This window comes from Bos grunniens, chromosome 23, assembly GCF_055505025.1.
Source record: "Bos grunniens cultivar Pamir isolate PY7600 chromosome 23, Bosgru_T2T1.0, whole genome shotgun sequence".
Taxonomy (NCBI): domain Eukaryota; kingdom Metazoa; phylum Chordata; class Mammalia; order Artiodactyla; family Bovidae; genus Bos; species Bos grunniens.
The window spans coordinates 50,472,956-50,500,030 of NC_141187.1; the positions used below are offsets into that span (position 1 = coordinate 50,472,956).

At 45.4% G+C, this 27,075-nt stretch overlaps 1 protein-coding gene across 1 annotated transcript in view; it reads left to right on the forward strand.

The window, feature by feature from the left end:
* The window catches only part of F13A1 (coagulation factor XIII A chain), a 143,627-nt gene that overhangs the window by 75,282 nt on the left and 41,270 nt on the right, over positions 1–27,075 (forward strand). The window contains exons 7-9 of the mRNA XM_086370908.1: positions 5,031–5,205; positions 7,927–8,065; positions 26,760–26,863. Of these exons, the coding sequence (XP_086227034.1) occupies positions 5,031–5,205; positions 7,927–8,065; positions 26,760–26,863 (418 nt within the window). The remainder of the gene's footprint in view (positions 1–5,030; positions 5,206–7,926; positions 8,066–26,759; positions 26,864–27,075) is intronic.

Genomic DNA, 27,075 nt, shown 5'->3' on the forward strand with positions numbered 1-27,075 from the left:
ACGGGTTTATACCCCAGTCACTATTTGGGGCTGGTGTTCTTTCCTCAGTCTGTTCTTACACATGCTTCAGCTTGTTCCTTAGTATTGCTGAGCAGTGTTTCACCAAGCTCGATTTCCCAATCTGTCATCCATTCACCTGCGGATGGACACTTGGGATGCTTCCAATTTGGGACTGTTGTGAATTAAGCTATTAAGAAGACTCTTGTACAAGTCCCTTTGTGTACGTATATTTTTGTATTTCTGAGATAAGCGGTTAAAGCAGGCATGTCTAAATCATAGGGCATGTATATGTTTCACTTTATAAGAATCTGTCCATTTTCCAAAGTGACTGGAACCCTGGAGCGTCATGGACGCAATTAGACACACACTGTACAACCTCCTCCCACAATTAAGACTGACCTTCACCAGACTGTACGTGGGCGCTGTTCACAAAAGCTGCATGGGTTCTTCTTCAAGGAAAAGCTCTTCTCCCTCCCAAATTTAACTCTCTGCCTTTGAAACTAGCTCAAGTTGTCCAAAATTTATATCCAATGGTCTTCGAAAAACGATTACAGGCAAAATCAGGTATTCTGCAAGAATTACAGAAATCTTACCCTTTATGAGAACATAACTTCAACAGTGAAATTTAATAGAATATAATAGGTTTATAACAGAGAAAAGTCACCTTATCAAAGCCATATAAAATGTGCTCACAGGATAAGAAAATACCTTTACATATTTAAAAAGAAGCAGAAAAAATAGTAATTATGCAAAATGCAATGGACCTAAGCCTGAATTCAGAGAGGCAGCCCACCCTGCTGGGCACAAAAGGAATTTTAACTATTCTCTCCTCTCAGGTAAATATTTGAGAAAATTCTAAACATGTTTAAAGAAGAAAATAGCAATTATGTGTATTCGCATTGCAAGAATTGAGCACAGCATATTGGCATATCTGCTTCCAGTTTTTTTTTTTTAATGAAAAGTCTATTATAATTTTTGGTTAAAAAGATAATAATGCTCTCTAAAAAAGAATTCAAACAATCAAGAAAAATTTAAAGATAAAAATTCAAAAAAAAAATCATACTTGCAAAACTCTTCTCCAAGTGTTCTATTTGCTGTAATTAATAACTGTAGATAAAATCTTGACTCTCCAGTCCAAGACTAGTTTGATTTCACCTCTGAATGACTGTTTGAGGCCAGTGTGTTTCATTCTACCCTTTTGTACCCTGACACAGATTGGAACAGAAAAGGGCATTATTGGTCTCTGCTCTTTCTTTGAGGATCCTGTTAAATGTCTCATTCCAGAATCCACTCCACCTACCTGGAGGCAGATCTCGTTCCCACGAGGGGATGACTCCGGATTTCCATTATTTCCCCATTGCAGTCCCAGACTCTTACCTTTTTAGGGCTATAGACCCTTTTCCACCCCTTTCTACACAGCTATTATTTCCATGAATCCCACCAGAACAAGGAAAAAAAATCTGCATTCTAATTCAGCTTGCTTCTTTCCAGATTTTGAAATGCAAATGTATAGTCTCAGGATTTTGTTGACTTGACAGTTAGGCTTCTGAAGTCCTGCTGCTGAAGCTGAGCCATGCTGCCCCTCTGTCCACCTCTAAACCTCTGTCTTTTCTTGGACCAGCTTTTGAAATGTCCCTGAATTATGTCCTGCCACTGAGGCTGCTGATAGTGACTTTTGAAGGGTCTGGTTTTTAAATTTTTTCCAATATCGTAGGTATTATGAAAGGACAATTTAGTAAACCCTTGCTGAGGCTGAATAATGTCCAAAGTTCTGGGCTCATCTTGTCTCCTTGACCACCAGTGATTCAGGACCAAGACATTTCATTCTGCCGTTCGTCCGACTCTGAGCTCGTGGTAGGGTTTCAACAGTCAGCTGTGGCAGGAAAAGGGACCAACGTGCCCTTGACCTGCCCCCCACGCCAATCTTGTTGTCTCAGGAGGAGAACGTGACTTTACCCCTTTACACATGTCACTTAAGACTTATCTCTTTCAGTATCTGGGCTCCCTAGAAATCAATTTCCTAATTAGAAAACAGTAGCTAATCTGGCCAAATGCTAATAAATGAGAAGTGTGATTTGTCTAGAATGGGGGAACAGCTCAGCATTAACAATTAAAAGGACTGTAGAGGAGAGAGCTCCTTTTCTTTCTCTTCCCTTTGGCTGATTGGTCTCAGCTATAGGCTATAAATAATACTTTTAATTAATGGCTATTTGAAAGTCAGTCATCAGAACCTTAGTTTAGGAACTTTTACCTCTGAGATTCATTGCCCTACTCTATTTATTAATGATAAGGATAAATAACTGGTAATGTGAGTTAAAGCTGGATCCACTTACAAATATCAAGCTACATCATAGCACTCTTCAGGCTTCACTATAATAGATGCAGATTTAGATAATCAATTCAACTGCAAGGAGAGTTATTGATCATGAATAGAACCAAAGTTGTCAGCTAAACGCTGCTGCATGCCAGTCATTTCATGGACTTACAGGATAAAGTCAAAGTTAATGTCAAAGGCATGAGTTTGCAATTAGTTGGGTCTAAAGACTCAATTTTTTTGTATATTGAACAAATTAACTGGGTATTTGTGACGGTTTAGACTCTTAGTTTGTCCAACTTTCTGTGGTCCCATGGACTGTAGCCCACCAGGCTCCTCTAAAATATGCTGTCCATGGGATTTCCCAGGCAAGAATACTGCAGTGGACTGCTATTTCTTTCTCCAGGGGATCTTCCTGACCCAGGGATCAAACCCTGGTCTCCTCCACTGAAGGCAGATTCTTTACTGACTGAGCCACCGAGGAGTCCGGTGGCCGGGTATTTCCCTTCACGTTAACCCAACGGTACAGAGTCAAAAGGGAAAAACAGTAGAAGTTGCGTGTGCTTGCACTTCTTAAGCGTTTCCTTCTAGTGCTTTCTACTTCCTCCAATATTGCCTACTTACATAATTCTTGTTGCAGGTCCCTGAACTTGTCATAGTTCTTCATGGTACCAAGCAATTATCCAAACTCTTTCTTCCATGTAGATAACCTTTGCTGAACCTCAGCCTCTCAAGACCTGGCTTTCATGTCATTCTCTCTCCCCGGCTCACCACAGCCACCATCACCCTCCAATCTAAGAAAGCTGATGACTCCCTCTGTTGGGAGTCCACTCTCCCTGGACGTCTTTCTGCATTAGGAACCTTTCCTTCTGCTTGATGGGTTCCTCTTCCATCTCCTTCCACAGAGAAGATCTTAGTCTTATTCAGATGCACAATGCCTACATGCTTGTTGGATATACAACGGATTATTCCACAACTATTGAACACCTGCTCGTTGCCAATACTTGTTAGAAGTCAGAAAGGCATAGATTTTTATCTGTGTTCTCAATATGCTCATGACCCACTGGGGAATAAACGCTTATAAATCTAAACTCAGTAAGCCTAAGAAAGTGGTCTGGGGAAGTGCTGAGGCTGAGCTGGTAATTGGCAAGGCCAGGAACACATAAAAACTCATCATATTTTAGTATCTCTTCTATGATTTTCATAATCTGAATGCACCTGCTTTAATCACATGTTCCACTTTGTTTACTAAAGTCTCATCAGTATAATCTGAACCTATGCTTCTCAAACTCACGTGCACACGGATCACCTGGGGATTTTGTTAAACTGCAGTTTCTGATTCAACAGGCCTGGGGAGGGGCCTGAGAGCCTGCATTTCCAATAGACTCCTGGCACACCGCTGCTGCTGGTCTATAGACCACACACTGAGGAGCAAGGCTATAAACCATGGTCATGTCAACATGCAAGCATTGTTAAAGGGGCAACAGTTTCTGGAAAAACTCTTAGTGCTCCCCACCTAGACATTCTCTGACTGTGATTAAACATGATGCAAGTTACAGCAAGAGACGTTAACATTCAGCAGTGACCCCCAAGAAACTGACAGGATGCCTTGAAACTGTTCATTCCTGGCCCCAGTTTTATCATCTAAACATAAAATATTTTTTCCCTGCACTTGAGGTCTCCTGCTACCAAATGTGGAGAAGGCGATGGCACCCACTCCAGTGCTCTTGCCTGGAAAATCCCATGGACGGAGGAGCCTGGAAGGCTGCAGTGCATGGGGTCGCTGAGGGTCGGACACGACTGAGCGACTTCACTTTCACTTTTCACTTTCATGCGTTGGAGAAAGAAATGGCAACCCACTCCAGTGTTTTTGCCTAGAGAATCCCATGAGGTCTCACTAGGACATGACTGAAGCGACTTAGCAGCAGGAGCAGCAGCAGCTACCAAATGACTGTCGTCTGAGTGTGTAGTAATTTTTTCCCAAATATTCAAGATTGCCATTCTTTGCTTACATCTCCCTTATATTTAAATTATAATACCCCAGGTCCTTAATGTAACTGGAAATATCTATTAACAAAATTTTATAATCACCTTAAACAATTATAAAGAAAATACTTCTGTTCATGCAATTTTTAAAAAAACAAGCTCTGCAAGGTACCCATGGGAATCTAATTTCTTGTTAACTCTTAATGGTTCCTATGACAGCACCTACATATTTTTTCAATTTATTAGAGTCAGCTACTCATCATCAAAGTCGAACCTCATTAGACCATCAGACTTTGGGCCCCCATGCTAACATCTAACATCGTTTGTCAATTTTTAGCTTTCCTTCTATCAAGACAAGATCCCTCCTTGAGCCATCTTCTTTTGTAAGTCTTCTTCCTCTTTTCCTCACACATTCTCCAGCACAGTTCCACCCAGACCAAGGGCCCAAGTGCTTGAGAAGCCACGATAACTCTTCCTGCCTGCTACTCAGCACCACCTCACCAGAATCATACGCTGTTTAAGAGGTGGCCTTGGCCATCTGGTTCACCCTCACACACTTAGTCATCACACCACTTTCCCTGATACGTAGCAGTGAACTGAACAGAAGTAGAACTCTTCATCATGCAGGAACACAGAAGGCGCTGGAAGCCTTAGGTTGCCCAGAGTCAGAGTCTGGAGAGGACTCTTCTAAAGGACTTTGGCTCCTCTCACCTGTCATGGTCTCGTTTAGATCAATGCCAAGGACGACGAAGGCGTCATTGCTGGCTCCTGGGACAATGTCTACGCTTATGGTGTTCCCCCATCAGCTTGGACCGGAAGTGTTGACATCCTCCTAGAATACAAGAGTTCTCAGAAACCAGTCCGCTATGGTCAGTGCTGGGTTTTTGCTGGTGTCTTTAATACATGTAAGTATCCAGTTGAGTATACATTTTTTTAATGTAAAGGAAGTGTCACCTCAAGACATTTAGTCTATAACCTGGTGAAGGGACCTAGCAATCTCTGTTGGATCTATAGAATTTGTGGATGGCTACTCTGGGATATAGTCAATGCATAGTTAAATCATACGGGGCCAGTATGCTCCTAATTTCTCTTTGACTGCAGAACCTTTATAGAAAGAATGAGAGACAATTTCCTACATAATCCATCGTTCAACCCTCAGCAAAATGGAGAGTCTTGGGGCCAGGAAAGGGTGTGGGGGAAGGATATACAATTTTTAATTAGTAACCTCCACATTTTAAAAACAGTTAAATTAGCAAATTTTAAAATAATAAGATGTAGACTTATTTGTTATTCAGAAGGTTTACAAATATGCTTATTTGCTTATTGTGTATCCCTGAGAATTTTGTAAATATGCCCACTTAGTTTTTACCCTAGCTGTGGAGGGTGGGTGGCAGGAGGGCTTATCTCAATTCTTATATATGAGTCTCAATGCCCCTGAGCAATTAGACACCAGAACTTAATGAACGATCTTTACTCCCTGGCATCCCCTCTTGCCTTTAATCTACCCAACATCCAAACCGTAGAGGAAAACACACGGGAACAGAACCATTCTCTTCCACCTCGTGCATTATTTTCCAATATGGCATTTGTCTGTCCTGGCCCAGACAATGTTATTGTTAATTCAGTGAATAGTTTTTAAAAAATACGTTTATTTCAGTATGTCTTCATCATTGGTAATGATAATCATTCTCATGCCATTGCCAGACCCTACAAGAAAGACATGAAACTCAAGTCAAAGTGTCCTTTCTACTTACTCACTAATAAAGACTGCTTTATCCAGTTAGCATGGTTTTTAATCAGAAAAATCAAGGAGAGTCTGAAGGCTGGAAGCCAGGATGAGATAATTTTTTATAAATGATCAGGAAGACTGTCAGTTTCAGCTCAAAGTTGTGACCATCTGAGAGCCAGTCAGAGGTCCACGTGGGAAGAAACCATAAGTGTTGTGTTGCATGTTTTTTTCTCTATGGCATCAAACTGAGTAGGATTATTTTCTTAGCCATTCCCATATACTTAAGAGCTACAGGAACATGTATTTCCTGGGAGCAATGAAGGGCAGTGGACCCAAGGTATCAGTGTCCTAGGAAGCCTGGTCTGTGGAGTTCCCCATGGAAGCCTGAACTTTAGGAAAGCTAACAGTTGGGAGGAAGGCCCCCTCTTCCATGGTTCCCAAGCCAAGATTGTGTGCCAGGGGCTTGGCGGAGACAGCCTCTCTGATGAAATGTTCCCAGGAAAACACAAAGCACTCCCCACATCCCCCTGATGCCTGCAGTTTCACTATCCCAGTGTGATTCTTTAGGTGCAGAAACAGATAAAATGGTCAACAATTTCCATCCACGTATTGTTGCTGTTGTTTAGTCGCTAAGTCATGTTCGATTCTCTTGCGACCCATGGACTGTAACCCGATAGGCTCCTCTGTCCATGGGATTCTCTAGGGAAGAATACTGGAGAGGGTAGCCATTCCATGGGATCTTCCTGACTCAGGGATCAAAAGTGAGCCTCCTGCTTTGCAGGCAGACTCTTTACCACTGAGCCACCTGGGAAGCCCTCCACCCAAGTATGCCTTCTGTATAAAAGGATCATCAGATCTATTCCTGAAAACCGACTCTGGTGATAAGGCAGAGGCCCAGTGTAGGGATGCCACCATGAGGATAAACCTGAAAAGGGAATTTGGAGGGGAGGAGGTCCTGATGCCCTGTATCAAGCTGCATCTGGCTTAAAATTACGAGTTCAGCAGACTCTGGGACAAACCTCACCCTGTGATCACATGAATTGGTGCTAAGGTAGGAACAGAGCTAGAGTGCCCATCACTGTGTTGGTGAAACTGCAGTGTGTGTCAGGGTTGTAAATCCAGAGAGGAAGATGGGAGTGGGAGGCAGGTGGTGTCACTTGGGGTGTGAAGATTAAGTCATTTAATGAGGACCCTTGAGTCTCTACCAGACTCGTGCTTGGACTTCCAAGGTTGTTCTATTGAAGGGGGTGGGTAGTCTTTGGTTAAAAATGCTAAACAATTCTGAGAGGGGGGAAAGAAAAAGGCAAGTCATTAATCTTAAAATTGTCAGCTGAATTATTTTCAATGAGCACTGATGTCTAGCGTCCTGGGAGCCAGAAAGGGCATTGGATTAAGTTTGATCAATAGGTACATATGGCAAGAGATGCATCCAGGTAATTTATTATCTAACAATTAAAATGAATCTGTGGTGTCACCCTCCACCAAGTGTCACAAGAGCAAGTTCCACCCAGGAAAACAAACCACATTGAGGGTCTGCTTGGTAAATTCCTGATTTCCTATTAGCTGGGGTTTTTTAATTTTTATTTCCAGAAACACAGGCCATTAGCGAAATTAAAATAATCCTACTTTGATGATCATGTGATTAGCAACTAAACAACTGGAACCCTGTTACTAAGATCCCATTCCCACTGGTATCATTTGGCGCCCACCGGTCCCCAGAAAGGCTTCTGTCTGCTTCTCTGATCCTTGGCGACAGGCCCCTTTGGGCTTTGGACACCTGAGAACAACATGTGCATGTTGGTCAAGAAGAAAGTCCTTCCTGAGAAGGGATTGCTCACTCTATGTTTATTAGATCTTGGCGATCTGTTTAATTGTGGTCCATCCTTCTTTCTTGCAGTTTTGCGATGCCTGGGGATACCAGCGCGAGTTGTCACCAACTATTTCTCAGCCCATGACAATGATGCCAACTTGCAATTGGACATATTCTTGGAAGAAGATGGGAACGTGAACTCCAAACTCACCAAGGATTCGGTGTGGTGAGTTTGATTTGCAAGGGCACTGGCTGATATCAAATTGAAGTGCATAACACATTTACCACCAGACAGAGTCAGTCTGATGCTTCTTTCTGTTCTATTTTAAGGACTATTCAATACCATAGGCACAAATGTCTGATTGTCAGAGACTGTTTTTAGCTAATGAATGAGAAATGTTACTGAACAGCAGTTTGGGCTTCTAGTAATAAAGATCGATCACCCATTACAGCAGCAACTCCTGGAAGAGGCCACAGCTTTAGTGGCCAGAGCCTATACCAGTTCTTCTCTAGCTTTTGTTGTTGTTGCTGTTCAGCCACTGAGTCGTGTCCAACTCTTTGCAACCCCAGCACACCAGGCTGCCCTGTCCATCACTATCTCCCGGAGTTTGCCCAAACTCGTGTCCGTCAAGTCAGTGATGCTACCTAACCCTCTCATCCTCTGTTACCCCCTTCTCCTGTTGCCTTCGATCTTTCCCAGCATCAGGGTCTTTTCCAAGGAGTCAGTTCTTCTTATCAGGTGGCCAAAATATTGGACCTTCAGCTTCAGCATCAGGATCAACCCATGAACATTCAGGGTTGATCTTCTTTAGGATGGACTGGTTGGATCTCCTTGCAGTCCAAGGGGCTCTCAAGAGTCTTCTGCAGCCCCACAGTTCTAGCTTGCTGCTACTGCTGCTAAGTCACTTCAGTCGTGTCTGACTCTGTATGACCCCATGGACTGCAGCCCACCAGGCTCCTCTGTCCATGGGATTCTCCAGGCAAGAACAATGGAGTGGGTTGCCATTTCCTCCTCCAACAGTTCTAGCTTAGCGCATGACTATTATGGTGAACAGCAGAGACACAGAAGCCCTGTGTTCTCTACGGTAAGAGCAACATAGCCAACTTTTATTAAGCACTTACTGTGTACCAGTCTCTGTGTGTACATAAGCTTATCTAATCCTTTTAGGTTTAATCAGACAGGAGTTTATTACCATTCCATTTACAGCTGAGCAAACAGAGGCACAGAGAGCTTAAAATACTTTTCTCAAGGTCACACATCTGGTAAGCTAAGAATAAAACCAAGAGCATCTGACCCTTTTGCTGCTGAGTCACTTTTAGTTGTGTCCGACTCTGTGCAACCCCATAGATGGCAGCCCACCAGACTCCCCTGTCCCTGAGATTCTCCAGGCAAGAACACTGGAGTGGGTTTCCATTTCCTTCTCCAATGCATGAAAGTGAAAAGTGAAAATGAAGTCGCTCAGTCATGTCCGACTCTTCCTGACCCCATGGACTGCAGCCTACCGGACTCCTCCAACCATGGGATTTTCCAGGCAAGAGTACTAGAGTGGGTTGCCATTGCCTTCTCTGATCTTACCCTTAACCACAACCTTTTTGTTTTTGGCCTTTGCAATATAAATAGGATTGCCCTTTGCATGTAAAGATATGGTTCTCCTGATCTGTGACCTCATCTTTTATTCAGAGATAGAAGTGGAAATAAAGTCAGAATTATTACCAAGTACCAGCCCTATGGTGTTTTCACTGCCCTGAACAGCTGTATCATAAGCTGGTTGCAAGGAGTTTAGGATTCCAAAGAAATTTCCTTTATCCATGGGGACCCACTCACTCCAAAACAGTATTCTAAAAAGATGGTGGGGGGGGAATCCCAAGAATCCAAATGTAAAGGGTATTCACAAAGGTCTGTATGGAGGGAAACTGCCAGGCATGAACTCAGTGGAATTTCCAAGCCAAAAAGATGTCTCCTAGAGCTGTTCTTTATAAGTAATAAAGCTAAAACACTGTCAGCGGTGAAAACATCTGAGTGGGCATGGGAGGAAGTTGGAAGCTCATTTTAGAAGAAATTAAAAGTTAGAAGTGTCTTAACTCCCCCATGTCACAGGAATGGAGCGCAGATGCAGGGCAGAATTCACTCAGCAGTCCCAGCAGACGCTCATTTGAGAATGAGAAAAGAAGCAAAATTGCTGAACTAGTGGCAAAATGCTCGTATGAATAAAAAAAACACTGCAGTTCACTTGAAGGGAGCGAGCTGAGCAATGACAAGCTGGAGACTAAAGTCAAGACAAAAGCTCTCCTCTGTAAACTGAACGGCAATTGAAAGCACCATTTAAGCCCTTGGAATCCCAGTAGAGCAGCCCTGTGTGTATATGGAATGACAAAAAAAAAAAGCCAGACCCACATAGCCACCCCCGAAGCTGCGGTGACATTTGAACATGGCAGATAAGAAAAATGGTAGAGATAAACCTACTTGCAGAGCAAGCATAGAGACAGTGCTGGAGAAAAGACCATGGACGCGGGTGAGGGCCGAGCTGGGAGGGTGGCGCTGGCAAGTATACGCGACCACGTGTAACGCAGGCGGCTGGTGGGGAGCTGCTGTGCAGCACAGGGGCCTCAGCTCGGGGCTCCACGATGACCTAGGGGGTGGGAGGCCCCCGAGGGAGGGGATGTACGCGCACAGAGTGCTGATCCCCTTCCTGGAGAGCACAAACCAACACAACCTCATAAAGCAATTATACGCCGATTGTTTCAAAGAATTATTTGGCATTCTGCACTGCTTATCTCTTCCTTACTCTCTCTCTCTCTACACACACACATACACACACACCACTCAATGCCCTGGTAGCCAACTGCAGCTCAGAATTATTCCTTCCAATTCTTTAACCCAAATGCCTCCCACCATAAATCCCCGCAGGCACCCAACAAATAACCTCATGACACCCCTTGTTCAACTGATACAAAAGCATGAAGCTGACAGACCTTTCCTTGGTAACCCTTTCCTGTTTCAGCTCTCTGCTCCGAATTCCTTTCTCAGTTTCTCCAACTCTCGTTCCTTCACTGTGCTCAGCTGTGTCAGATTCTTCAGAGACTCTGTATCCGTGGGATTTCCCAGACGAGAATACTGGAGTGGGTTACCATTTCCTACTCCAGGGGATCTTCCCGACCCAGGGGTCGAACCTGCACCTCCTGCATCTTCTGCTCAGACAGCGGATTCTTTAGCACTAGCTCCTCCTGGGAAGCCCGGGTGTTCCTGGGCTTTTCGCTCCTTCATTGTCGTCCCCGAAGATCCCACCACCATGGGACCATGTTCTCTGGTCTGGGACCCTCCCGCCTCCTCCACGAGCAGATCACCACCCCAGTCGCCCCGTCTCCCCTCTGCTTGGCTCACAGTCTGACTAACTGAACGGCTGCTGCTCACCCAGCTCGGAACATGCCAGATTGTGGAGTGCAGGGATTAAAGGGGTCCAGTCAGCCCTGGGTCAGGCTGTGTGACCTTGGGCACCGCACACCCTCTCTGTGTCTCTCTTGCCCCCTAGGGTGGCGCTGACAACATTTCCAAGCATAACAGGTGCTTAATGAGAGTTAGCTGCTGTGACTGCGTTCATTACTAGTCGCACAGCTGGAATTTCATGGAGGCAATATGTTGCCATTGACCTGGGCACACTGAAGGAGTCAGGAAGAGGGGGTGCCCAGTGTTCTATGATGACTCGTTATTTCTGTCACTCTAGGTTTTTTGTGTGTGTGTGTGTGTGTGTTTTTGTTTTAATGAAAGCCAGAAACTGCCTCCTCAGTACAAACACCAGTGAACCCTAGAAGTGATAAACGTTCTGGAAAGCCAGAAGTATTTCTGAGACCCTCCTTGGTCGAGGAGGCTGGTGGAGACTGTCCCTGGACACGTCCACCAGCACGGGGTCACCATGGCCACCCCTGAGTCAAGCTCTGACTTGGGCAGTCACCGGCCGCGGGACCTTGAGAAGACAGCTTCACCTTGCTGAGCTTCCTTAGCCATAGACTGAGCCTAACTTAGTAGTTACTGATTAAACGACAATGTAGCGAGGCAAGTAAAGTGCTCCGCACAGGGCTCGGCTGGCGCCTGCCGATGGGACTGGCGATGCCCGCTGGTGAGAAGCAGGGCCCGCCTGCAGGGTCGGCAAGCCGGGGCGGGGTGGGGGCAGGAGGCTGACAGAGGCCGAGCCCAGGCAGGGAGGAGCCCGCGGCCCGCCGACCCCGAGAGGCCAGGGCTGCACGGCGGGCCGCACGCGGCCCGATGGACTTCCGAATGGGGGTCTCGCAGCCGTCGGCCGCCCCGAGCCGCCAGCCTCGCTTCCCTCCTCCGGCTCCTCTCAGACAGGCTGCCGGTTTGTCCCTGGCCCTGTGCCCTCTTTCTAACGGCGACCACGAGAATGACTGCCTGGTTTTCTCAGCGCCTCCACCATCTCTCCACCACTGAGGTGCTGATGGTGGCGAATCAGGGTCCAGCTGGTCCAGCTGGTCCAGCTGACTCTTCTCCGTGGCTGTCGAGTCCCACATGCCCGAAGCAGAAATACGCCCAGACGGAGGGTCAGAGGGAGAATGGAAGACGGGTGTGAAGGCGTGTTGTGCGGTTCAGAGCCAAGAGGGCTAAGTCGGGCTTCCCCCGGGCTCTGACCTCCTTTACCCCCGCAGACCACCCAGCACTGACCGTTCACCCACCGGCTTCCTGCTCTGCCAGCCTAGGTCCCTGAGTGTGGATCCCCCCTTCCAGAGAGTCTCAGCTCGCTAGGGGCAGCAGTTTGGCACTGAGTGGACGTCCTCTTGATGCCCTGGAGGGAAGAGTGGGCTTCTTGTGGATTCAGGAGAGGGAGGGGCCCTTACAAGGGCACAGCTGGGCGGAGTAATTGGACCTTGGCTCACAAATGAAATTCCGGGAGGGCCAACGCAAGGTAACATATCCTGGAAGGAGCGGTTTAAGCCGCCTGCCCCCAGTGTGTAGATGGGTTGGGAATTATGCCTGAGCTCTGGGGGAAGGCATCCATGTATCACCGAGGACAGCTTAATGAAGATGCTGGTGCCACGTCCCGCTGCAATCCAGGCAGTGAGCAGGGACGAGGGGCTCACGCTGGGCAGGAGTAAAGTGACCATTTGTCCACATCCTGAACGAGCTCAGCTTGCTCACCTCATCATTCCACAGTCACAGCATCAATGGAAACAATTTTTTTACAGGAGTTAGGGCTCCAACATAGTAAAGGGTGAATGTATGATAGTTTGGGTTCCAATCGGTTCTCATGGGTTTGGGGTGATTACATGATGCCACTTTTGTAAAAGCTTTTTATTTTCTTCTGAGGGTTAGCTGATTAACAAACAGTGTTGTGGCAGTTTCAGGGGAACAGCAAAGGGACTCGGCCATACACAGACATGTATCGGAAATGGAAACAATTTTAAAAGAAAGGGATGGTGGTGCTGATTAGGGTCATGAAAGGCATTTCAGTAGGAGGCTCCTCTCCTTCCAAATGGAAGTGTGATCCAGGGTCCCACTGCTGGAGAGGAAGTGGTCAGACAGGATGATTCTGGGTAAAGGGTCTGTGCCCACCTCTAGACTTGTCTCCATCAGAATGCGGCCTCAGCAGGGGAGCCATGTCTGGTGTATTCTACTTTGGCTTTGCCAACACAGTGCAGGGCATAGACCTGGTTGGAAAACATTTTAGGTACTCATTTAGCTGATTAATCTCATTTAATCCATTCCACAAACGCTATGATACACGAATACGTCCAAATGTCAGATGCTAAGGATTCAGGGGGAATTAACCAGGTCACTGCCCTCAAGACGCTCCGTCCGGTGTTCACCAGCAAGACAACCGCACACAGTACACTGTCGAAGTGTGAGGTGGGTGGGGTGTGAGCAGGAGTCCTGGAGACAGAGCGAAGGGGCTTCCACCCTAAACCCAGGGGTGGAGCAGAAGGTGTTCACATGGTCAGTGGACAAAGCTGTTGTCCCCTTGCGATCTTCTGGTCGTGCTCTTCAAAGATGAAATGCCCAGGAAATGCCCTTGACCCACAGTTGAAACTCAAGGTAAAAGTCTCAGGGGCTGATGTGAGACGACCAGAGATCAATTTGCTTCAGGGTCAAGTGGGAAGGAATGGAAGGTCGCTCAGTAGGTAAAGACATCGCCTGCAGTGCAGGGGCCACAAGAGACAGGTTTGATCCCTGGGTCAGGAAGAGCCCCTTGAGGAGGGAAAGGCAACCCGCTCCACTATTCTTGTCTGGAGAATCCCATGGACAGAGGAGCCTGGTAGGTTGCTGTCCATAGGGTTGTAAAAAGTCAGACACGACTGAAGCAACTGAACACATATGCACACATATATTATGACTATGGTTGTTGAAAATTGAAACTCACTCTCCATATGTCCAGCCCCTCACCACTCCTTCATAGACAATCTCAAGAACCTCTGACCCTTTGCCCTCTTCCCGAAGGGGCTAATGCCCCCAAGGCTGCACATTCATGAGAGACTGATGGACTCACTACTCTCTGGGGATGGGGATGGGTTGCCTTTACCATCAGCACCTCTCCCGCTTCTCCATCTGCCAGGCACTGTCCAACCCCAGGTGCTAGCTCCTTTAAGACTAGCTCACCCCTCACTCGGAGTTGCAGAGATCCCAACAGTCACCAGTGTCCAGAGGCCCTCTTGGAGACAACAGCTTTCTAGACTCTGGGACTCCTCCCAGCCCATCCGAGCCTCTGCCTCAGGTGTCCCCTTCCATTCTACTCACATTCCTGGGGGAAGGTCTTCATCTCTAAACAGTGAGTTCCAGGTGGGGTTGGTGAAAGCACGAGCTATTCATGCCCTCGGGATGCGAAGAGAAGGGTCTGTGTACCTGTGTGCTCACCTAGGCCCATGAGCCCACCCATCTGCTTCCCAGAGGCCAGCTGATGGACCAGCTGTCAGATGTAGAAAATGGCATAGCTCAGAGGTTAAGCATCTCATGATATTAAAGATGATTGGAAAGATGATGAATGCTAAAACATTAGCAAGAGTCTTTCCTTTATTGCCTTTTCATTTGAAATTAAGTAGGTTTGATGAAACTGGCTTTCTCAATTTAACTTTTTAAAAGAATTGTGAGTTAGCAAATTTGTATTTATCAATTTCAGCTCAAAGTTGGGACAATCTAAGAACTAGTCAGTGACTCACGTGGAAAGAAAGTATAGTTTTATTTTGCTTTTCTTAGGATCTCATGGAAAAATGCCAGATCAAGTCAAACTTCTCTTATAATTTTCTTTCCTCTCTTTCTCTCCATGATTCAAGGCAATATGATTAGCTCTGCCACCAATTAGCTGAGTGACTTTGGGCAAGTTGCTTGAATTCTCTGGGCCTTAATTTTTTCATATGACTTTGAATTTAACAAGGTATAGGGTCACCTCCAGTATTGTAGCCTGGAAAGTTCCATGGACAGAAGAGCCTGGTGGGCTACCATCCATGGGGTCACAAGATTCAGACGGGACTTAGCAATGAAACCTCTGCCGCCACCAGCTCCAAAATGAACACTTTTTAAATGAACGTCACTGTTCCTCCAGCCAGGCCTTTCTTCCCCCGGTCAGTGGTTTCTGCCACAGGAACCCTGCTCATCTGCACAGGCCAGGCTGGGCTCCGCTCACCCACATGCAGGTGCTGCTCTGCAAACTGGCTCCCCAGGGAAAAAAGACACAGAAATCAAGCATGCCACAGAAAATTTCTGTAATTCTTTGGCTGGTCTCAATGCATCTGCTTCTTAAAAAATAAAAAAACCCTAACTTCACTCCATACTTTTTGGAAAGAGCACAGGTGTTTGTTTGTTTTTCACTTCAAATGCAAAAAAGAAAAAAAAAAAAAACAACACCTCTACTGCAATGGGTAGTGTCGAATCTATAAATAAAGCTCTTTCTAAGCAAGTTTTAGAGCAGAAATTCAGCAGCTTGCATGCTGGGGAGCCAGCCCTGGATGTCACACACCCCGCAGAGCCTAATCTCACTGCGGTCTTGTACTTATGCTGGTGTGCCCATCATAGGTGCATTTTTGATGTTCAGACTGATACACTTTAAAAAAAAATACTTTTTACTTTGCATTGAGGTATAGCTTTACAAGGTTGAGATAGCTTCAGGTGCACAGTGAAGGAATCCAGCTGTGTATGTAAATGTATCCGATCTTCCCCAGCCTCCCGCCCATCTAGGCTGCCACATAACACTGAGCACAGTTCTTGTGCTGTACAGTTCCAGTCGGTTATCCAGTCTAAATACAGCGTGTACCTGTCCATCCCAAACTCCCTATCTCTTTCCCCCGTCCTTCCCCCTGACAACCATAAATTTGCTGTCTAAGTCTGTGAGTCTCTTTCTGTAAGTAAGTCTGGTTTTGACCCCTGTTTGGGGAACTAAATCCCACATGTTACATGGCCAAAAAATAAAATCAAATTTTTAAAAAAGAAAAAGAAAAATCTCTGCAGACTGATCCACTTTGCATATTGTTTTTAGAAGCTCAGTATGTTCTAATAGTTGGACTTTCACATGTTATATTGTAGTTGAGTTTTTAATCATGATACGCAAAAAGAATTATCCAAAAATGAATTCCAAGAAAAACAGAAGAAAAATTCTGAATATAAGCCAAACTGTTTATGATGCTTAGAGTTCACAAAATTATCTTGTGATGTATCCAAGTTACCAATCTTGAACAGCTACCAAAGACATGTATTTTCAAATAACTTAGCGAGTTAACCACACTCTTGTCAGCCAAATTATTTTGGGGAAAATTACCTGGAGCTAGGTCGTGAGAGCTGTCATTAGAGACCTAAGAATATATGCTGTGAATCCACTCCAAAGTCTCGAAGGAAGGATTGAGAAACTTATCTGCCACCTCCAAGAATCAAAATAGCTCCTGCTTATGGAACGCTTTCTTTGTGCCAGGACTTAAGCTAAGTGGGTGACATGTATCGCTATTAACTCATTTAATCCTTTTGACAACCCAATAAGGTAATGGCTGTTATTGTCCCCACTTCTAGAAGAACAAATCGAGGCACAGTAACTTAACCATGGTCATCAGCCTTTAGCTTCATGACTTCTGATTGGAAATCATGTTTAATTCTATTGGTAATCCATGGTACATAATAAATCACTCTTTCGTGTGCTGTATTCCGAACCGTCTCTTTGTCTTCAGCTTTTGACAGTTTGACTATGAGGCATTTACGTACATATCCCTTTGAATTCATTCTCTTTGGGTCTTTTAACTTCTAAGGTGTGTATATTACTATCTATCATCAAATTTGGAAAAGTTATCAGCTATTCTTCAAATATTCTTTCTGCTGCTTTTCCCTCTTTCGTTTCCTTCAGAGAGGCCCATTATGTGTGTACCCCACGTGCCTCAGGGCTCTGTTCATTTTTCTTCATGTATTTCTTCTGTTTTTCAGACTAGATCATTGCAGTTAACTTCTCTTCAAGTTCACCAGTTCTTTACTCTTTCTACCTGCTCAAATCTGCTTTGGAGACCCTCTAGTGAATTTTTGAAATTTTTATTCCAGCCATTATACTTTTCAGCTCCAGAAATTCTGTTTGACTCCTATCCATAATTTCTATCTCCTCATTGATATTCTCTGTTTGGTTAGACATTGCTTTCAAAGGGCTGCCAAACGGGTTAATAGTGATAATTCATTTGCTGAAGTTTAGGGAGTGCCAAGCCCATTTTCTCTTCTTTGTTCTTTAATAAGCTGCATGTTTTTATAGCCACCGTGGTTGTAAGGTTGTTCATTTTCAAGGAGCTACAGAGAGAGGAGTAGAAATAAGGGAAATTAACAGGCCCCCAAGCTCGCAGTTCTTACTGAGATTGTTTTGTTTTTGTTGAGTAAATCCTCCTTATATTGTTGCAAATCTTTGGTTCATTTCCAGAGTTCTTGAGAAATTGGTTTTGATCATGTTTGTTAGGATTCTCATTATTTTCATGAAGGAGTAGATTTTTGGGAGCCCTTCCTTTGCCATTCTGGGAGTTTTTCTGCAGAGCACACTTTTAACCACTAGACAAGTAGTTAGAAACTTGGGGCATACCAGACCCCCGGAGGGTTTTACATTCTGTAGGAATAGTTTGGAGGAGGGCATAGCAACTCGTACGGTATTTTTGCCTGGAGAATCCCATGAAGAGAGGAGCCTGGTGGGCTGTATGTAGACCGTGTAATCACAAAGAATCGGACATGACTGAGCAAGTAAGCACAGCACAGGAATAGTTTGGGATCTAATATCGTCTTCCTGACACACATCTGCTGAAATACAAATTATATTATGTATTTTTTATTTCATCGAGTCTTCTGTACATTATAAGGCATTATATTATCTTTTAGGAATTGTGTATAGAATTCGGTGGACTTAGTTTCAGTACAATAAATGGGGTGTTACGAAACATTTATTCTAAAACTACGAAGGGACACTAATTTTTGAAGGTTGAAAATCACTGCACAGGACTCTCCCCCGCTTCCTTTCATATTTCTATCCTGGTCCTGCAGCAATAATGTCTCCAAAGTTATCTCCCAAATACTTGTTCTACTCAAGTCTCACGAAAGAGTGACAAAGAGCGACTTTGGGAGTAAAAAATGAGAGGTCGTCACAAACACTTCTCACGAGATTAGCGTGAAAGAAGAGGACGGAAGCGTCTGATAAACCCCTAGAAAGTACTAAGGTATCTTTCACAACAAGGAAAATGTCATGTCTTGATTAGTCATAAATTCTGCTTAAGAGAGTCATCTTATACAGAAACCAAAGGTTACCCGTTTTCAAATAATTAAAAGCTAATACAATATGTACCACCTAAGCTACACTGAATGAAATTTAATTTCTTTTGATAATTAATAAGACCTCTTGAAAAACTTCATATAAATAAGAGTTTTCGGTAGAGCATACTCATAAACAGCTGTATAATGGAAAAAAGTAATTCTGATGACTACTAAGACTGTTGGCTATATTTTTTAAAACTCCTCTCAATAGTTATGGATAAGCTTGGTCAGAATTTATTATAAAAAGCTTTTTGGATATTAAAATTATTCTCAAAATCCAATCTCTTCTCCATTTTCCGCAGGAATATTAATTGATAATTTGCTGTGCAAGAGAGCGGTAAAGGCGCCCAGGGTCGTATTGTCACAGTAAATCCAGCAGGGGGACTTCAGCACAATGACAGAGGACCCCCTGCGAAGTAGTGGTGTCAGATGTGGCTCCTGAGGGGGTGCTGTCTACCTCCTGAACATTTCGGAGGTTTCATTTGGTCTCTTCCATTTCTGGTGCCACAGTTAACAAAACAGATAATCAAGAGAGGGAAAACTATCAAAAGAGGAGAAAAAATAAATTTTACATGATTATCTCCTAATGTCCTAATAATCATTGCTAATAAAGCTGCTGTAAAATTCTCTCCATAAATATTCAAGATCTCAATACCTGGGATTGAGAAGGTAATCTTGAAAAGAGAGGGGAAAGGCTATATACTTTCAGGACTTAGGCAAAACACATTTCCAGGAAAAGTTGTAAGCAGAAACAAACTTGCTAAGTATTAGCATACTGTATGTGTAACTGAATACATCTAGGCTGGCATTTATCCAGTAGAGCCTGGGAGGACCATACCAGCGTTTAGACCATACCAACTCTCTGATTGGTTCAAGTTCACTTCCATTGAGTTGGTGATGCTATCTAACCATCTCATCTTCTGCTGCCCTCTTCTCCTTTTGCCTTCAGTCTTTCCCAGCATCAGGGTCTTTTCCAGTGATCAGATTCTCAAGAGATAGTGGAGGACAGGGAGACCTAGCATCCTGCAGTCCATGGGGCACAGAGAGTTGGACATAACTTAGTGACTGAACAACAACAACAACATTCTGATCGGGTGCAGCTTCCAACTGGCTTATGTCTGTGTCTGAGCAATTATTAACTATTTTAATTATCACCCCTACTATAAATGCACTTCATAATTTCATTTTGGGAGTTACACCACATCCCCAAGGCCATGCCATCTTCAGCCCCCTTGACTGGGGTCTCTCATGCTATATTAGGGGCTTCCCTGGTGGCTCAGCTGGTAAAAAATCTGCCTGTGATGCAAGAGACCCAGGTTCCATCTCTGGGTTGGGAAGATCCCCTGGAGAAGGGAAAAGCTACCCACTCCAGTATTCTGGCCTGGAGAATTCCATGGACTGCACAGTCCATGGGGTAGCAAAGAGTCGGACACGACTGAGTGACTTTCACTTTTCTTCATGCTACATCAGATGGTGCTTAAACTGCAGCTTCTTAATGAGCATTGTAGGATTCCCTCCCTGGGTATAACAAGCAAAAACAAACACCTTCATTACTTCTCTCTTTTCTTGATGGGCGATTTGTTCCTCCTGGGGATATTGGCTTGACCTCCACCCAGTTGGACCTTTGGGAGCCTTTGGTGGACAAGACCCCAGAGAAACTCAAAATGCCCCTCTTGGTTTCAGCACTCCAACATCCCCTAAGCGTGAATAGCTGCATTTGAAGAAGCGCGGTTCCCCCAGCTCCACAGAAGATCCCTGAAGCATGCCCCTTCCTCTGAATAACTCCCCTCTGTTATCTGGCTTCGTTACCTTTCCCAACTGACAAGGACTTTCTTGGTCCAGACCCTTGTCTCCACTTTGGAATGTCTCATAGTCAAGCCTCAGAGTCCACCAACTCGTCTCCACTTCTCTCCCACAACCCCCAGCCCTCCCCACGCCTTCATTACTGGAAAGACCAGATGTCAGCAAGTCCAAGACATGCTGCCATTATTGTCATCAGTATCGCTGCCTGTGTTAGGAGTGTATCAGCAGGGCTAGAGGGGGGTGTGTGTGTTATTCGCTAATCGTGCCCGACTCTTTGCAATCCCATGGACTCATGGTACTCTCCAGGCAAGAATACTGGAGTGGGCTGCAATGCCCTCCTCCAGGGCATCTTCCCGACCCAGGGACTGAACCTGGGTCTCCCACATTGCAGGCAGATTCTTTACAGTTTGAGCCACCAGGGAAGAGACGGGGGTACGCCTGTCTCCTACAAACACAAGTAGTTTGCAAGACAGACCAGTAGCTTTTTCCAACCCGCTGCCATTTTTCAAATGAATTCGAGTACTTGATTTACATTTGAAGTTGGTCCAAGACAGCTCTTCCAGGACTTTCTCCTGATCTTATTTGTGCTCTCCCTTGAGCTCTAATAAAGCTGCAGAAAAGAATCGCAATCCCACATCTCCTTCTTTTTAGGGAAGGAAACCTTTCTGCACAGATTGCAGAAAAGATGACCCTGTGGAATGTTTAAGCAGTTAGCCAAGTTAAAGGCAGTAAAGGACACCTTGCTTAAACTATTCACTGCATTTGAACAAACAGCACGCAGAGCTCAGAAGCCCATCTTGGTCTCAGCTGTCTTTTTGGTACACTTCTGCACCTCCCACGAGCTCTTGTCACTCTGGATGTGACCTTAGCCAGTTGGAACCAGGACAGACTCTGAACTGTGCTCTTTCTTCCTTAATAAAATGTACTTCTCTTAAATGTTTTTTTTTTCTGTATATATTTATTACAAAAATTTCAAATGTTGCAGAAGAAAGTATAAAAATAAGAGTCATCCCCTTTCTAGCTACTCAGAATATTTGCAACATTTTGTTAAGCATTCTTTAACAGGTCCCTTTGTGCACTGTATTCATTTTTTATTGTTGCATAACAAATTGCCAGAACCTTGGCAGCTAGAGCGGCACACATGCATTATCCAGCAGGCTCTGTAGGTGAGGACTTTGGGCACAGTGTAGCTGGTCCTCTGCTTAGGGTCTCAAATGATGGCGATGAAGGTAGTGACTGTGGGCCCCTCTGATGCCTGGTGCTTTCTTCCAAGTTCACGCTGATTTCTGGAATAATCCAGCTCCTTCCTGCTGCAGAACTCTCGGAAGCTGCCATTTTCTTCCAGGCCAGCAGGGGAACGTATTAGCTGCTTTGGGTCTCTGGTTTGCTCTGTCTCAGACTTCTAGACCCAGATTTAAAGGCTCACGTGATTAGGTCAGGTCCACATGATAATCTCCTTTTTAATTAACTCAAAATCAGCAGATTAATTAGCTTAATTACATCTGCAAAATCCTCTTTGCCAGGTAAAGTAACATAAGCCCAGGAGTGACAATCCATCCAATTCATAGGCATCACCCATATTCAAGGGGGAGGGACTCATACAAGTGTGGGGCTCATTGAAACTCTGCCTTCCACACAAATGGACATTCACAGTGAACACTTTTCTTTGTTCTGTAGCGTGATTTTTAAAATGGATATGCCCTGGTTATTTTTTTCCTACCTAATAAGATTTTTAAGGCTGAAGAGTATTCTACTTTGTGATTTAAAATAGTTAATTGCATATTGGATGGTTTCTGATTTTCCTTCTTAAAAATTATGGACAGATGAACATCCTCGTATACATGTCTTTGCATCTGCATGATTATTTCCCATGCACAGTTGTAAGGAACGGGGTTTACCAAATCAGAGGATAAACTAAGCCAATGCTGTGATGTCCCTTCCAGGTCCTCCAGCCGGGCACGGTGAGGTTCTGCTTCAGGTGAAGACCTCTGAGTCCTTTGCACCTGTACCACTGAATCATTATTGATAGCATCACTGAAAGGAGTTCTAGAAATTACTAGCTGCCACTGCAGGAAACATACAGGAAGTGACGTAAAGAAACGATGTGCTTTTCACTTCTGGCCTCCATATTATCTGCCCAAAGAAGTCCTTTTCAATTTGATTAAATAATTCACAACAAAACAGGGGCTTTATGTTAATGTCTACACTGCTTCTTTAGAAAGATGTAACATGGATGTTAGATCAGAGAGAAGGTTTATAATCTTTTTAACTTTAAAAGGACACTGCATATTTCAATAGTATAGTGGGAAGTCGGGTTCCAAGTGAAGGCTTTGAAAAAATACAAAACCGTGAATCTTAAAAACAAACAAAGATTTAATTATGCCTGCCTTTCTGAGAGATCCTCTTGCCTTTCAAGAAAACAGTACCTGGTGAGCAGCTGCTAAGGGCCAGATCTGGTGCTGGGAACGTGATGGTGAATAGGCAGGCCGCATCCCCAGAATGAATCATGCACTCTGAGAGTGCATGATGAAACTGAAAGGTGTATTTATCTAGATAGAGATCTAGGTTAAAAAGCTCTAAATTGAAAAAAAAGAAGACTTTCTAGGAAGCATATCTATTTCTAACGTGGATAAAGGTAAATGGAATTCGGCCATGTCTGTAAATATCAGTTCCTTTTACAGTGGAACTTCAGATAGAAAAGGCAGGCACGTGTACCCAGAAATACTGACCACCCAGACAAAAAGGGGACTGTGATGGCGTGGTGGCCCAGGTCGCGTTTCCTCTGGCCATTCCTGAGCAGAGAAAGAGGCGTGGTGGGACAAGCCCTGCGGCTGCAGAGGGTGCAGCCCTGCCGCCTGCCCGTGTCCACTCTGCGAGCCCAGCCACTAGCGTTGCCGCCTGCTGACCAAGGCCCAGCACCTCCGGAACATAGCAAGTCATCACCTCGGCCACTGCTACACGTGCCTGGCCTCTTATCAAACTCTTCCACCCTAAATGCGCCTTAAACTTCCGCCTTCCGTCCCGAAACTGGAAGAGATGTGAGTAGCTAATTAAATATTTTACTCAGAGAAAAGAAACTTTCACCCCGTTTCCTGGTCGTTTGAAAAGAAAGAAAATCCTCAAGGCAAAGTCTTTACCTGAGGTTTGAGAACAACACTTATCTTGTTCAAGGCTAACCTGGCCCCGGTATTTGAATTTAAAGGAGGAGGTCTGGGGCCTGTTAATCTAGGGCGGTGCCGGGGAACGCCGGCTTGCTAAACGCTGCAGTGTGAGGGACGCACGATTGCAAACATTTCATTGCTGCTCTTTCTGGGCCTCTCTGCCTGCTGGCGTAACCTTCACCATCTGGAGGGGGGCTCGCCTTGTCTAATACGTGATCACGGTGACCTTCCTTCCAGCTTCGGAGCAAAGACAGGGGCTCTCAGGTGAGAGCTGACCCCAGGCCCCCGCCCGACACCCCACACCGGGACTGCAACCTCCATCTGTGCGTCCTTCCCCGGCAGGCAGTGATGCGCTCCCCGTATTTGTCCACGGCGCCGCTCTTGACCTACGCTCCCTGCGCCTTTGGTATCTGAGCCTCTTTTGATTCCATCTCTCCCTTTATTCTGCCTTACTCTCGCTCTCTCTCTCCCCACTGGCTCCTCCTCCGTAGACACGACACTCCCTCCTAATGGAAAATAATCAGAACAATCTTCCCGTGTTGCGCTGTTCTCCAGGCACTGGCCTGTCTTCTCGTCTGCCACTTACAACCCGAATCACTCTTGGTATAGAACTCAACTCAGCGCATCTCCCCACCCACACCCTCCCCATCTGGCCTTTTCCTCCTCACTCCCCTCCGTCAACAGTAAAGACGCCAGTGGCTCCCTCCTTGTCAAATCCGGAGTGTCACCTGTGTATATAAAGATGCCTCTTGGGTTTCATCCTTAGGGTTTCTCACAGGCCCTGAGTCCATCATCTCCCAAACGAACCTGTCACCCACCTAGCACCCCGCCCCTGCCCCCAACACAAACCTTCTCTTCCTCCTCCAGTGGTCTTGGTAAACGGAACCATCATGCTCCCTGGAAACTGGGAAGCTTCCTCACAGGCACAGTCCCTTCCTGACCATTCCTCTCCTTCTCTACAGTAATGGGGAGCTCAGTCCCCAGTCCTCGCCTAGCTCTCTCAAGTACAGATTTGCAGATTTAACTGACCTAAGGATAAATCCCAAATATTTAACTTGGGATAAAAGGATCTCGCAATCTCATTCTCACTAAACCATAGCTCGGTGCTTCAAAGTGTGGATCCTGTAGCTGTAACTCGCTGTGTGACCTCAGGCAAGATTCTTAATCTCTCTGTGCTTCTGTTCCGCCCGTTGTAAACAGGGGTTAATAATAACAGCACCTTTCTCCTGGCATGCTGGGTACATCAGGTGTGCTCATGTACACAGAGGCTTTAACACAGTGCTGGGCGCACAGGAAGTGCTGTGTGTACTTGTCAGTCTTGTCACGCACTGCCCACCACTACCTGCCAACCCCTCTTCCCCCAGATACGCAAACACGCTATCCACCCACCACAACGAACAGCATACAGATCGCCAAACACTCCGTGCCTCCACAACTTGGCTCTTAGTCCTTTTTTGACCTGCCGAGCTCTCATTTGTCTGGGGGACTCAGCTCAAGCATCACTTCGGCCGTGAAGTTGTCCCTCCTGCACCCAGGGCTTCCCCACTAAGACCCCATTGACCCCACTGAACTTCCCCTCAGTCAATTATTGTTAAAGTCAGAGAGTTACCGTGTTTGAGCGCTCATCCTACGCCAGGTCTTGTTCCAAGTGCCTTAAGCTTCACAGAGAACCTGTGAAATGCTCTAACGGTTGGCTTCTGTGTTTGTCTGTCCTCCCTGATCATGGGGTTCCTTACGGACGGGAACCTGTGCTCTGATCAGGGTGGGGGTCCAGCATGGTGCCTGGTGCGGGACGTGTGTGTGTGTGCACGCACGCGTGTGTTCAGTCGCTCAGTCGTGTCCGACTCTGTGACCCCATGGACTCCAGCCAGCCAGGTCCCTCTGTTCACGGGATTCCTCAGGCAAGAATACTGGTGCAGGCTCTTCTTAACCCAGGGATCAGACCAGGGTCTTTTGTGTTTGCTGCATTGGCAGCAGGATTCTTTACCGCTGGCTCCACCTGGGAAGCCAGTGCACGGTGGGTGATGCGTAGTTAAATAAATGCTTCTGAGCTGAGTCAATCAAAGATGAGCGGGACTCGGAGAGGGATGGGAACGTGCACGAATCCCTGACGTTGAAGGACACTGAGGGTAGGAAGGCTGGTAGCTGGATCCGAAATTCATCAGTGCTATAAACAGAGATGGCTGTAATTGCCTCACGCCACCGCTAAACTGCTATTACTATCTGAATATTTGCTGTAGTGTGACAGGTTAATGTGCTCTCATTTGTTCCCGTAGCGTCGTATAATTTCAGGTCTTCCCAAGGACATAATCATGCGATTCCTGATGATAGCTTATCCCGTGTCCTCGCTTCACGGGTCCCATGCTAAGTCTGAAAGTCTTGCAGGGCCCTGAGCTCATGGGTCGCTCACCTTTGACAAAACGTAGAGAGACACACACCTCGGCAACCTTTTTTTCTTGTTGGACAGGAAATGGAAATTCAGCACAATGTTATAGTTTCTAGGCTGATAGTCTAAGCCCGTAAACAAAAGCATTTTATTGCTTAATTGTTACAAAAGGCTGTGCTTTTTATAAGTCTTATATATATGTATATGGAATTCAAAGATATATGTGTTTCGATTTTAATTAACTTGTCTTCTCTCCCATATCTCTTGAGGCCATAGTAAATTCTGTTTCACTAGGCAGCAGGCAATGGGTAAGATTGAAACTGTTTAAGGCATTGATTAGACCCTCTCTGGGTGGCCTTGAAGCTGGGGGGACAGCCATGTGCCACCATGCGAGTGCCCCCAGGGGTACCAGTGGAAACAGACCTGCCCAGGAAACTTGCATCCAGATCCTCAGTATGTCTCTGGGAGGCTTCCATTTAGCTTAAGCCATTCCAATAATTTATAGGCTTCCCTGGTGGCTCAGTGGTAAAGAACCTGCCTGCAATGCAGGAGACGAAAGAGACACGGGTTTGATCCCTGGGTTGGGAAGATCCCTTGGAGGAAAAATGGCAACTAGTACAGCAATTATCCTTCAGTAAAAAAAAAATATTAAAAAAAGAAAGAAAGAAAGAAAGAAATGGCAACCCATCCCAGTATTCTTGCTGGGGTTTCCGATTTTTTATAGATAGCATATCCACAGGAATTTTGATCCCTTTTTGATTTCCTGGAGCACTGACTGTGGCGGGAAGCCTAACTCACTGGGGGGGTGTTTTCTAAGGAATTACCACTGCTGGAATGAAGCCTGGATGACGAGGCCGGACCTTCCCGTTGGGTTTGGAGGTTGGCAAGTCGTGGACAGCACCCCCCAGGAAAACAGCGATGGTAAAGCTGCATCCTCTCTTTATATTCCTGGTCTTTACACTTTGCTATTATGATCGCATCTGATGTGTGGGAAGCACGCCCGCCTGGTGGGAACCAATATCAGCCGTGTGCTTCCTGGACACGCAGCATCGACTGCCCGCCAGTCGGGTTTAATTTCATTTCAGTGGCTGTCTGTGCTCTGATTACTTTGTAACTTTTAGGAGGGAAAAAAA